Here is a 14,719-nt window from a genome sequence, read left to right on the forward strand (position 1 = left end):
AAGAAATAGGAATAAATAAAATAGATTTAAACAGTCTTTTGTTTTATTTACAATCATTCAGAACAATGAACTAATATAACCTTACATCTAGAAATATAACTAATTGGAACTAAATAATACATATTCTCAAGGGGTGGGTCACATAATGTTAAAATCACAATGTTAAATTTTACAATAGAAATTGTTAAAATATAATATATAGTCAATTTTTAAATCTCATTTTTTTATTATAAATTTGGAAGCATATATTTTTTAAATTATATACTAACTACATAGTTGTTATATGTGGTATAAGGTAAATTATTTATGATGATTAAAATTTGTGTTCTATTTTGCTTTGATAATTTTAAGTGAAATTTAAGATGATTTAGATTGTCATAGATTTGTCTACAAAAGCTTTTCTTTATAACAGTAAGTACTTTTCAAAAGCAGATATTGTATTAACATAATTATAACAATAACGACTTTCAAGAGTTTGAGATTAATATTAATTGCGACCTATGTATGAATTGAATATGATTATAAAAAAGTAGAATGCGAAATTATACAATTTAAAGTAATTTATAGTTTCAAATTGTTAATATTAAAATTAACTGCGGATTTAACTCTGCAAAATAAGTGTTCCGTATCATGGCTGTTTAATATATTTTATACTGAAACTAGATTAACACTTTCACTTATATAACGCAAGCTCTCAATTATTCGAATTTATATGACAGTGCAGCTTGGAATAAGTTCACTAATACTATAGAGATAAGCCTACAATACTTATAATTATACATGCTCAATACTGCCATATGTTTTTTAAAGTTACATTTTTTTCAGGTTTTATGAGGAATACTTTAAGTGTAACCAGCCATGTCTTAAACACAACAAGACTTGGCCATCTTTGGCGTTTGCCCCCAAAGCATGGCACCCGAATTTTTTACACCCCTCGCACCACGGATTCACACATTCCTGCTTGTAAATAGGATCGATACATTTAATTCGTTATTAAACGAATACAAGTTAAAGTATAGGAAAAGTGATAGATACTAGCCTACTTTGATACTTCGACACTCGATGGGATACAATCATATCTATAATTTGGCATTGGGTAATAACAATCCTTAACTAGGTATGCCAAGTTTCATATCTCTGGCTTATATCGTTCATATCAGAAATACTGCGATAGAAGCGTTGTAATAAAAAAGTTAATGTTCCGTTATCAAATTTGGTAGAGAATGCTAATAACGCATAACAATTACCAAGTAGTGACTAGCAGTTGCACTGTCAAATCTCACTGTTCGCGTTGGAACGCTGGTTTGCCAGAGGCTCAGTACATCATGCCGACGTGCAACGGCTCTGTCCGTTGGAAGAAGACGTTGGGGTTGCTGCTGAAGGTGGGCTCTACGCTCGTGTACACGTTGCCCTCCTCCGGACGCATCATCACGCCTGTAAATTGTATAGATGTTAGTTCTTTGTAAATAAAAGTAAAATCTACCTACATTTACTAAAAAAAGTTATATGACCACTGAATTCAGTCTATTGGTGACTGTTCTGGTATATTATTATTATTTAATTCTGGACTCGTCACCCTCATCAAGATAAATTACACTAAGTTTTTAAAGTAACGCTAATAGAAAATATTAAATTTCAATATACCTATGTAACAAAACATAGCTTATGATTATATAGACTATAACAAGGTTTTCTAAGATATGTTTTGTGAAAATTTATGGATTTCGAGTTTTTTTTTTATTGGCATGTAAAATTATGTACCTTTTAAACCCATTATTATAAATTATAAATAAAGTACATAAATAAAACCGAAAAAGGTGATTTTGTACAACCAAGATTTAATGATAATATTAAGGTCCAGTTAGTTCGGATATAGAATGATAGTGTGCTTCTAATAATAGGTATAAATTTATTGATCTTTTTAGTGTATAAAATCTATTCAGTTAGGTATGTTTTATTTTAATATATTTCAATTGAAGCATTTAAGAAACTTATATTAAATATAAGAATCTTGAATGATGATTCTCATCTGATCTCGTATAATTTTTCGTCGAAGCTTCAACATTATATTTGTATTACAACAGGGAAATTTTTAAAGGTACGTGCGTGCTCGTCGATGAAGGAAAACATCGTGAGGGAAACTGCATGTGTCTAATAATAATTAGATTCTGCCACACATGTATGAGGTGGAATCTCTAAACCTTTCCTCAAAGGGAGAGGAGATCTTTGCCAAGCAACATTTTAAGACTGATATTACTAAATACTAACTATGAGTTTCCAAATTAAAGACAATATAAACGAAATTGTTCGTTTTTCTTACGTTTTGTATCCTGCTTTAAAATTAATAATACCTCTGTATTTTTGTCGTTATAATTACAGGCATTATTTTTCATAGGTACATCACGTATTAATTTTATTCAATAAAAACATCTGAATTTACTTATATTTTGAAAGTGTTGTTACCTGGCGGTAGAAGGTAATGATAAGGCGGAAAATTGTAGTGATAATGCGTTAGTGGGTGCAGTGGGTAGTGCGGCGGAGGACACAGTGAGCGTGCGTGCAGGAGTGAACCAGCGAATTTAGCTCCGAATGGATCTGCAAAAGTAAAGTTTTTGAATCTGCTGTATAATCCCAGTGCGTAAAAGCGCTAGTTCTCACTTATTAGCGCATTTTAGATACTTAACTAACCGGCTGGCTGAGCAGGGGGTTCCTTGCGGTCGAGCATAGGTGGCAGTGCTGGCCCAGGAGCTGCAGCCGACACCATACCATACTTGACTGGTTTGAAATGGAAAAAAGAGGGGGAGTAACCGGAACCACCCGCACCTATTGAACTGAGTCCCTCTTCTCGGTCTGCATCCCATCGACCCTCTCGACCTAATGCCGCTAGACGCCGTCCTTTTGGCGCAAACATTAGCGCAAATACTACAACACATGTGCCTATTAATCCTGCTGCAACACATGCTTCTCGATGTTGTTCCGGTGCTCCTAGGGCTGCTGCTATCCAACAGATCCACACTGCGGCAGTTGCACCTCCAGCTCCTGCAATGTGTGTCGCTTCTCTGTAGTTGTCGCGTATACCCCGCGATCGCAGAGCTACTCCACAAACGACTGCGATTAAAAATGCTGCATAGCACAATGAAAGCAGTAAGTCTGATAGAGGTGAATCACATTTTGATGCTCCAAATGTCACTCGTGGGGGTGAACCACCTAACCATTGCGCACCAATTGCCACTTGGATCATTACAGCAAAAAATAATAACAATCCTTGGTAAGCTGCAGGTAAGTATACTCCACCGTTTAAACTTAATAAGAAGACACATTTTACGAGAAGCGATGCAAACACAATTACGTAGGCAACGCCTGTGCCAAATCTAACGGCACCGCAGGTAAATGCAGTGGGTGCAGCGGTAAACAGGGCAGCCGTAGCAGCACACGTAAACAATCCCAACAACAAGCTTTGTCCCAAAAGCAAGTGCCTTTGACTGGGTGCCTTTTTACTTGCTCCCCATACAATGAATGCTTCAAAACCACCAATCACGACCATGCTTGCACAAGCTAATGCTAATATAGGCACTGCCCAAGATTCATCTCTTAGTATGGTGACTTTGTGTGAAGGTGATATCTGAGTTGGCGTCGTATTCGAGGGCCGTATCGTTGATACAGTAACTGTGCGCGAGGTTGATGATGGTAAGGGAATAGGTGATGGGCGCTCAGGTATCACAAAATATTCGGTGCTCATTTCGAGGCGATGAGCTTCAGTACGCGTGGGTCGTCGAGGTGGACTTTGTTGTTGCTTTGTCTCTAAAGGCGGGTCATTTTCTTCATTATGATTGTCGTGCTCATCATAATCTTGTTCGTATAAATCGTCATCTTCATTGTCAACGTAGTGTTGAGCAGCAGGCGCATTGCGAGGTGCGTAAGGAGCGGGCACCCGGGGTGCCAGACGATCGCCAAATCGTGCTGCGCCAGCATCCGCAACAGTGGCCAGAAATGCCGTCACGAGTAGTGTGCGCACTGCTATGTTCGCCATCAGGCCGGGCCGGCCTTCAGCTGCCCGTTTTTCGTTGTCGACACATCCGCACTCGTCGCTTTGTCTCTGAAAGTGATAAACGTGCCGTCAGTCAGGCGACAAGGTGTCCGCTACAAGTCGCGACGTCCCGACTTCGCGATAACCAAACAAAGAATCTCCCGGTTAAACCGGTTTACTGGTCGCCTTGCACCTCTAGGCACCCTAACCTGCTAATTTAATTTTCTTTGTATAATTTTTCGTTTCGTAAAATTTATATTTTTAGCTCAATCTATTTACACTGAAGTTTTAAAAACATTGTTATCAAATTGTTTTATGTTTTGTATTATTAAAATAAAAGAAATACCTACATATATATAAATTATTATTATCTATAAAAATCAATAGCAGTCGTCACAACTAAATGTGATATAATAAGTATGTTTTAGGAAAGTTAAAAGAGACGGTAGAGACAACAAGTTGATTATAAGTAAATCCTAAATACTTTCGTAATAAATACTTAGAAAGAAATAATAGAGAAATCGACTGTACGATAACTTGGTAATGTGGAAGCCCGTCTGAGTGGATATCAGTTAAGTCATCATTTATTATATCGCAATAGCAGAACATAACAAATAACACCAATTACAATATTTATTAACTGCATGTCGCGACTTTATACACATAAAATTCATACAAAGTTACTGGTAACTGTTTACCCTTGTAACTTTGTATGAATTAATTTGGTAACCTATTTGCCCCCTCGGATTTGAAATTTTCAACAAATACCTACATATAGCAATTATTAAAAAATGATAATCCTATAATTTCTTATACATTTTTGATACTTTGTTAAATATTAACCTGCGTAAAATCTGATTTATTTAAAGCTAAACCATAGTATTTAATAAATTTAAACATTAAATAAAACATTTAGTTAAGTTACGTATATTATTTAAATACAAGTATTTGTAATAATATATTATGAATCTTATATATCGTTCCGGTATCGAAGCGTATTTGAACGCAGTCACGCGACAGCTTCTTATACATAAGTCTATTTGTGGTGATGAAATTTACTTGTGTGTAGGTACAGAAATAGTATAGGAGACACAGGACTACGATCGTTGGTCCGACAGGGGCAACGAACGTATTAATTCTCATCCCCAAGGGACACTGTCGGTACAAGTGAGTTACCTGCGCATGGCAACAAGTTACTAGTTTCCAGTTATTATAATTTTATTTCTTAAATTCACATGGATTGAGTAAATTTTTCAGACATAAAAAAATATTCCATGAACAGATTACTTAACTACGTAACTCACAGAATATTAAATTTGAATTAATCTGGTTTAATTTTTTTTTAAACGACGCGTCTGCATTAATCGCCATGACAAATATATGGATATAAACAATATAGGCAATCATTAGATTGGGATTAATAAGTTCTAAGTATGCGTTTGTAAAATACTTGCTTATGCTCCTAATTCCTTGTAAAAAATATAAGGATTTTTTTTTATTGAAATAAAACATAATTAAACTATCATTAGTATTAATTTCCACCACAAATAAAACTCATTCATTAGTTAGATCACGCTGTGTATCTTCTCATATATATGTGTACTTAATTATTAAATAAAATATGATTAAATTTTGAAGAGTATTCAGGTAAATATACTTAGTTAAAGCCAAACAAAGGTTTATGTATTTCATTTAATGATCAGGAAGAGTAACAAAGTTCCCGCAACTCAACATCGTCCCGATAAACGTAAGTTAAAGATCAACGTTAGTCGCAAATTGTGATAAACTTAAAATATGCATCGGTGCCATACAAGGAAGCTTCTAAGTCAGGCTCGAGATTACGCAGACAGCTCCGCGAACCGGATCGTGACTTTAAACTTCTTATCCGAATCAAAGTATGTACATGGAGCATATTGTAGACAGATTTGGCGCTAAAGTAACGGTGTGGACTGCGGACCTCGGCTTGGGGCACTCGATCTCGCCCGAGCCGGCAAATGATCGCCGCAACGGTATTCAGTCATGTTATCTAGTAAAAATCATAGCCAAATCTTTTGTATCACTACGCATGATTATTGTAAAGCCGATTTTTATTACGCAACAAGCCGTTACTAAAAATACTATTAACATCAATTACAATACATATGGATGTATATCAATTAATAAGATTAAATTTTTTAGTAAAATTACAATAATAATATTTGACATTAGATTGAGGCGTAGCGAGATACATATAATGATGGATTCACATCATATAATATGTTAGAAGACCCATAACTTGTTCCATAGTGAATGTTGGCTCATCCCGAGGTCTTGAAGAGTTTGGGGGCTGTGATCCTACCGCTGCTGTCGGAGATATCATGTTAATATCAGTAGTATGTGATTATCCTTATATATTATTTTAGTGATGAGTAGTAGCTTCACTTTATTCAAAAGTGCTTGTAAAAGCTTACTTGAATAACGTTTATTTTGATTTGATTTACGAGTTTATTAAATTAACATTAATAAATTATTAACATAAAGTCCTTAAATACATACAAAGTACACATCTAGTAAATAAAACGCTGTCAATTTAAAATACTTAACTAATTAAATACATACATAATACATTTACTTATAAGGTTGTATTAATCGACAACTAGTTTTTATTTTATCATAGACATCTTTTAATAGATGTCTATTCTATAATTTATTTGTAGGTACATATTTATGTGCTGTTTGCAAGTCGTGATCGTGATCTCTATAAAAAATATTACCTATCTGCAACGCTCGTGATACCTGATTTGTGGCTCTTTAGGCTTCAACCAACTAGAGTTATTTCCATCCACTTTAGAACACGAACTCTATAAAAAATGATCAATGGATGCTTTTGTGTTGTTTCTTATATTTAATTGCGTTTTAAAATTACTACAATAATAATTTAAGTAATTAATCATGAATAATGAGTGACTCGAGAGGAAGGTTTTTATATAATACATGGACAGCATATTAAAGAAACAATGATAATTTTAGATGTTTCTAATGTGAAGCCGTAAATAAATAAATAGGCTATTTGACAATGCGAAAAATAGAGTTTAAAAATGGTTAATTATTAACGAAAGTTGAAAATATTAATTATTCTATTCAAAATCCTTAAAAATAATGCAATTTTTGTCACGTGATACAAAACGCTCCTGATTGGCCGGGCTTGTGATGAAGTCACTTGCTTGTTAACCTTGATTGCCTAAAATATGTACCACAGATTAAAATACAGGCAAGTGACGTCAACGACCCCATTGCAACACCATACCTATTGTTAAAGTACCGTTTACACGCGCTATTTAAATATGGATTTTTTAAATATATATTTCGCCAAATAGGAACTAGACATAAAAAATCAACTTGTACTGGGTTTCTCAACCCATGCTAAATAATATAAATTGGATTTTAAAAAACCAGTCTATTCTGTAGAAAATTTAGTATCAGTACCTATTGCACACGTGCGAAGCCGGGCGCGCGGACGGTTCGCTAATAACGTATAAGATATGTTTTTATAGTTTATACGAAATCCTCCCAAACCAAACGATAAAGAAAGGTGAAAGGAAAATTTCTTTATAACCTGCATAGTATAGACAATGATTTGAATAATGATTAATGAAATTGATGGTGATATATGAGTAACGAGAGTTTTTTAGAATGTGCGTTAATTTCCGGAGCTTTTGTTTGCCAGTAATACGAAAAAGAACAATCGTAAAAGGGCGATTGATGGCGGTGTTATGTCATTTTAATTTATTCCCAACTTAGTTAAATTTTAAGATTACCTATGTCATGGTAATTTCGTTGGTAATTTTAAATATTATGTAATAATAGTTAGTCATATTATAATTTAGTATTGTGTTTTACTTATTTATTGTATAGCTACTAATGATATTAAATAGTGTGTATGTATATAATATTATGGACAAAACATAGTGTAATCCACTCTGAAGAGATACCTTCATATTGATTATGTTATTTAATTAAGTAATTCACTTTTTAAATTCCTACATTATTTCCATAATTAGTTGAGGACTGGTAGGAGGTATACAATGATTTGTAAATGAAAGTGAGTTTTACTTACTTAAAGTAAAACAATCATCCATAGCTTAAATTAAAGTAAGAGATACTTTCCCTTTGTCAATCTACAGATACAGACTAGAATATATAATACTATATATAAATAAAAACACAGACAATGGTAATGAAGCGTGGCTCAATCGATCCATCGCCTTTACGCAGAGAATAAGTTATAAGGAGTGGAAAGTCAAAGTTTTCCATCAAACAACGTATTACATGACAATGAGACCCAAGGAAACAGAGCGTTGTCATGTGCGGCAGCGCGTTGTAAAAGTAACAGCGTGAATACTCTGGGTGAAACTCGGCTGAACTGATTGAGAAGACTGCCATGTCACATTCCGCACTTACCAAGAATTATTTAACACTAAATTTAGCTTGCATAATTAACGGCTTATTGTATCGTATATTGAGATTTGCCATATGCCATTATAATTATTATTTTAACAAGGAAGTTTTTGTAATTTTTAATGATCTTAAATTGTATATTACCGTATATTATTTTTTAATTTTAAGTATGTAATAGTAAAAATCAAAAAGATATATCAGTGTTTATTTGTCACTCTAAATCCTACCCTTTACATATTTCTCATATTTTGAATGAATTTTGTAGAATTCATTCTTATAATTATGTTTGTTTATAAGATAGTACAGTTTAGCACTGTAGTAAAACACAATAATTCATTAGCTGTAATAAAATGCAGTGTGCAATTGTGTATTAGTGAAAGCTAATAATATCTTGATATTCTTATACTTTAGCGTGAATACGACTACTAGCTAAACCAATTAACTAAACTCGACAATTGAGTTTATAATACTAGCCGCGACTAATTTAGATTTTATATACAAAATAATACAGAATTATAAAATAATATGAAACCTAACAATATAAATTACAAACAAAATAAAAATAAAAACTGAGAAAGTTTATAATATGTAAATGTACAGTTATACACGTAAACTTGTAAGTTAATTATAACTTTGATATATTTAAAAGATGAAATAAAAACTAGAAGGTACCGAGGATTATTTCAAAAGTTAAGTAAATATATTATATTACTAATTGTACCTAATGTTTAGCCTGGTTGAACACCCAGGATGAACAGACAGATAAAATATAGATTACTGGTTATTTTAGTTGTAATAGAGAAAGAGACACTTATTTCGAAATCACGGAAGATATCTCGATTTTTAATTCTTTTGCTATACGGATAAAATTTAAAAACGTTTATTAAATATTATGAAACAGTATTAAGAAATCCAAAAAAGCCAAATTGTATTTAAGATAATGAATTGTGCTGCAACGAAAAAAGAAATATCGTGTAATCATGGTTTAAAAATAGATATTATTTTAAGATCAAAATATGATATTTAAATGGGAATTCTTCAGTAGATAATACGATAATATTATTTTCAGCCTCGACGGCAAATCGTGTAATGTGCACCGGGTGACGGCAATATTCAAGGGGATGGCAAATTTATGTAATTATGTCATAAAAAAATTTAATTACTATTAATCCGGTTTAATACGTTTATACTTAATTTGTTCGTTGTATAAAATAGATTACTGGTTATTTAGTTTTCATAAAAATAAAAATAAAATTATTATTATTAAAATTTGCCAAACATTTCCTCGTCCTAAGAGGTTGAATATATAAGTCTCTGACTTCGCTCGATTGGGCGTTACCGGTAAATTTCCCGTGCACACCTCACACCGCCTGTATTACGGAGGGGAGTGTCAAATGTCGTTCGTTTGTCCTGTACTGATTAATTAGGAGGATTCCATCGGTAACGATTTAAAAATATGTTCTTAAATAAAATTAAAAATTCATGAAGCATAGTTTTAAAGATTCAAGTTTATAGTCTACGGGTTGGAATATTGTTTATATATTATGTAAGTATTTTAAGCCACGTCATATATAGCATTTATTTTTCTTATTGGAAAAAATAAAAACAAGCCATTAAATCCTAAGCTATTTATCGCAACATTTTTATTCTCAATTGAATATGAGGTAATACAACTCTAAGAATTTATTTAATACGGATCGGATACAATAAAATTAAAAAATAAATACTTTGGATCATAAATAACTAGCCTTATATTATCTCTACCTATACAGAAACTAATCGGGTTTGTATAGTACTGATTTTAAAAGAGACTCAAGTTATAGTTTTGTTAATAATTATATTGAGAACTCGTTTTTGCTTTTAACGGTTTAGTATTGATTAAGACAATAATAATGTGATCCATTATCATAATTATTGTAATCAATTTCTGTAAATGACCACTAATTCGAGAAAGGGTGACACTGCATTAATGCGACTGTAACGTCGCTTAAGCTGTTTGGAAATTTTACTTTCGTTTATATTATTTATTTATTTATGTAATCGTAGACGGTTCACGGTAGCAATTCATTTCGTTTTAAGGAAATATTGTTTTAAATAAGCAAATAACATAAATTATTTGTTAAAAAATTAAGACAAAGATGTAAAAGAAGGAAAAAATTATGTAAATATTTAGAATATACTATTATTATATAAAATATTTACTAAAATAATGCCCATGATTTGTCGATGAATTGTCGAGTCAATACGCCAATAAAATCATACGATACAACTGTTGTTTGGTTAAAATATTACTTACAAACTAATAGGTGGGTATTATGGAGTATCTTGTGAATTCACATTATATGGCAATCTATATTACCTACGTAAATTAATCTTACCAGGCTTACATACAACTTATCTCTTTTACAATCCTCAAATATATTCCAGTAATCTATAACAGATTTTTCCTACAGTACTACAGTAGTGAAACACGAATATAGGTATCTATAGATATATGTAGATTAATTCATAATAATAGTTAAATTACCTATATACATAAAAGTGTAGCTGTATTGTCATACAATTAAAATTGTTATTATTGTTTGTTATTATATACTAATCTTGGATTGCCGACAAAACATTAAATTAATTTTAATAAAGTTTTATGATATGCTTTCATTCACATTGATTATATATTAAACGCGAAAGTAAAATATGGACATAGGTATTTAACCAGATAATATTCAAAGACTGGTTCATACATGTTATCTCGTGATGCTTTCCTTCATCACAGCTCATAAAAATTCAGCGTTGCTTACCGGGGTCTAAACCCGCAACCTTCCATTAGACTAACATACGTGTTTCATTTACTTATTAGTCACTGGACCACCTCGGCTTTTTTATACATAATATATATAAATCTAAGATTATTTTTAATAGTTCGACGTTTAAGTTTCATTTGCATATTTTTTTTTACGAAAAAAGACTCCTTATTCATTATAATAAAAAATAGTGCATGTCTGCAAATAAATATAAGAAAATGCTGAAAAATGCATACGTGGGTGCGAGTATAAGTTTTAAGTCTAAATTTTAACATTTTTTTCTTATTTTTTACAAGGAAATTTGTATTATTTTAAATAATATTTCCTTAAATCGAAGTAAAGTACGATCATTCGAAATAAATTAATTATATAAACGAAAGTAAAATTTCCAAACAGCTTAAGCGACATTAGTGTCCAATAAATGCAGTGTCAGCCTCTCGCGAAATAGTGATCGATGACAGGATTTTTTTATGATAATTACGATATGACTTACATTATTATTGTCTTCCTGAACCCCGTTTACATTAAAAGCACAAACGAGTTATTAATCTAATAATAGATATCTTTAATAGTTACTTTTAAAAGATATTTTGTTCTAACCTGAGTAGTTTCTGTATATGTATATTTATAAAAACAAATAATATATATACACATCTGGTAAATTTTTAGTCACTTCATACTTCTTAATTTTAATTTATCTGATCTTCTTTCAATATTTTCGTACCCAGAAGGTAAATAGTTATTATATATCTAACTTAAAAGCTTTTGTCTTTTGATTGAAATAACCGTTTGAATTTTTTTATATATAAGTACATATATATATTTTTAAATTGAAAACTACTTTAATGATGTATTTAAACATTTGTAAATAAGTTTAATGAATATTGTTAAGTTTTACTTTTTAATTATTCTCATAGGAAAAAATAATTTATTACTCATAAAATAGTAAACTAAAAAGACCGTAAAAACATAAATACTTACAGTTCGATATTTTCTTTCGTTTTTAGTTTATAAACATTACATCAAATCATAGAATTCAACACCGAATTTTCATAATCACTGCGCGGTTAAGTTCACATGCGCACGAATGGCACCAAGTCCAAGAACAAACTAAACGAATATCCGAGAATCCGCGAAGCGTGACGGATGCACGTGCGCGATGCGCGGGCACATCTCGGGCTCCGAGCGCACGGGTGACTTTGTCAAGACGACTGTTTTGTGATGGCTCATGGTTTTGGATGGCAGGGTCAAGTGCAAGTATTTGTAAGTTCAGAGATATGACATTTATTTATTTATACACGAAATTTTAGTTAAGTGTGACTGTTTTCAAGACTTATGGTACGAATCTGACTTGACGTGGATTTATGATATGAATCTGAACGATTTTTACTCAATCCTGTCATATAAAAGGTTTAGTAATACCTGAACATATAACAACACTTCTTATTTAAAATAAAATAAATGAAAATTTATTATATACTTATAATTAGTTAGTATTTAACACGTTATGAATAGTAATTAATTCAACAATTAACATAGTTTTCTATGTTAAAGAACAGTTACATTGTAAAAAGTAGTGTTCTCAAAATATTACTTTACTCTAGATAGACAGTAAACACAATATACCTACTAGATTTTTGTTAACTTAGTTTTAAATCTGATTATTTGTTGTTGATTCTGTATCGGCCCATTATTTACAACATCGATTTCAGTTTTCAAAAATGGATATAGCCGTCATCATCTTATGTATGTATGTATTTTATTCACTTTAACAAATAACAAAACATACGAACCACTTTTTTAAAAGTAAGAGTTTATTATGATCGCATGACATGTGAGGTTGCGGGCGATAATGTCGCTATATATTTTATTCTTAAGCTTTGCGCTTTCGGTTCTTCTTGGAATCTTAGTACAACCGGTTTTATAGAAAAAATATTATAACTGTTTGATTTTTAAACGGATATTAATTTATATAGACTATAATATATTTAAATATGTTATATGGTGTTATACTTTATATACACATACATATGTAAAGCAAAATAAATACAAAATACATACATAAACAATTTGACATCAACCGTGATACTAATTTTCTTGTAGGTGTATGTTATCATTATCATTACAGAGTATAAAACAAAGTCGCTTACCACTGTCTGTCACTATGTATTACATCTTTGCTTTGGAAGATGAAATGATAAATTATCAGGTTAATAAAAAAAAATCTTGATAAGTAGTAGTTAGTAGCCGAACATAGTTAACATAAGTATAAGATTTTTTTTACTTGGAGTAGAATGTTTATCCTGTTCGTTATATATATTACGAGTATATAGACACCTGAGTAGACAACTCGTTTTAATGTTGTCTTGACTAGTAGTTCATCGACTACTCTGCTCAGAACGCTCTGATACAGGATATATGAATAAATAAAAATATCTTTAAGTAAGCATCCTCTTCTTTCTAGTTTCGCCTGTTAAACACACATGTTTAATGGGTACTAGCTAGAAAAAAAAGATACGTACATTTTTTTGGCAATTTAATTAATACAAACTTTTAAAATAGACTTTGCATGACACAAAATTTTGACGAATATTTAATGTTATAAAATTAATAACAGAGGAAATAAAATTCCCGAACTGCCTATAAAACTTAGGTTACCAGTAAATAAACAGTGCATAGCGTTGAAGTCTTTACTTAGAAGACGATACTTTCGCGTTACGCGTCGCCAGGCACGTGTAGTTTCAGCTACCGATCTATTCACCACGCACCATTTATCTTATTTTTGACGTTTATTTGCTTGTTTTAATTACTAAAATGTATTTTTTTTTTTTAAATAGCGAAGACTCACTTATTACTTCTTACTAATATTATAACATATATGAAAGTTTAGATGGCCTTTTGTTCAATCTCGCCGGAAAAGCCGGACGGATATATGTAGTTTATAGTCTGGAATAGCAAATTGGTTACATTTTACCTTAAACTCGCAGACACACCCCTTTAACACGCAAGCGAATTAGCGGTCGGAAACGAAATGAATTAGTATTAGAATAATAAGTCTTAATAACGTAACGTAATTAACGATATTCTCTATATTTTATATTCATTAAAATACATAATATTATGCAGTGTAAATTTTACTGTCTCATACTATTTCAACCTGAACTCTCCGCCTCTTTATTTTTATTAGTTATTGTCCATGGCTTCGTTCGCGTTTTAGGGGTTGGTCGTCAGTCGTCGGGTCCTTGCGTTTTTTATTTTGCTTTAACCAAATTTCATCAAATTCGCTTCACTGGCAGAGCTATGAAAGTAAAGATATACTCTACATTGATTACGAGGAGCATTATTTTTTATGAATACATATATATTTTTAAAGACATTACAAAAAGAGTTTTCTTTTCGTATTGAGAGATTCTTTTCGTATTCTTTTCTACATGTGATCGCACAATTCTTTGAT

The 14,719-nt window shown here is 31.6% G+C and overlaps 1 protein-coding gene across 4 annotated transcripts; it reads right to left on the minus strand.

Annotated features, from left to right (window-relative positions):
• Window positions 1–227: 227 nt before the first annotated feature.
• Window positions 228–12,457, minus strand: LOC124534393 (metabotropic glutamate receptor 6). Of its 4 annotated transcripts, XM_047110249.1 has the most exons (4): window positions 12,247–12,457; window positions 2,689–4,096; window positions 2,464–2,595; window positions 232–1,434 (listed from the first exon to the last, which is right to left on the minus strand). In XM_047110249.1, exons 2-4 carry the CDS (start codon window positions 4,028–4,030, stop codon window positions 1,316–1,318), a joined length of 1,593 nt encoding a protein of 530 aa, XP_046966205.1. In that variant the 5' UTR covers window positions 4,031–4,096; window positions 12,247–12,457; the 3' UTR covers window positions 232–1,315. The 4 variants fall into 4 exon arrangements, with proteins under 4 accessions (XP_046966207.1, XP_046966206.1, XP_046966208.1 ...); XM_047110251.1 differs by lacking the exon at window positions 2,464–2,595 and having other exon boundaries at window positions 228–1,434; window positions 2,684–4,096; XM_047110250.1 differs by lacking the exon at window positions 2,464–2,595 and having other exon boundaries at window positions 229–1,434.
• Window positions 12,458–14,719: the final 2,262 nt, after the last annotated feature.

Source organism: Vanessa cardui, chromosome 12, assembly GCF_905220365.1.
Source record: "Vanessa cardui chromosome 12, ilVanCard2.1, whole genome shotgun sequence".
Classification (NCBI taxonomy): Eukaryota; Metazoa; Arthropoda; class Insecta; order Lepidoptera; family Nymphalidae; genus Vanessa; species Vanessa cardui.

Coding starts and splice junctions, on each gene's coding strand:
- LOC124534393 (XM_047110252.1), bottom strand. CDS start 4,030: ATGGCGAACATAGCAGTGCGCACACTACTCGTGACGGCATTTCTGGCC. Junction 2,596..2,688: donor ACCCCCTGCTCAGCCAGCCG/GTTAGTTAAGTA, acceptor TTACTTTTGCAG/ATCCATTCGGAGCTAAATTC. Junction 1,435..2,463: donor TCATTACCTTCTACCGCCAG/GTAACAACACTT, acceptor TACAATTTACAG/GCGTGATGATGCGTCCGGAG.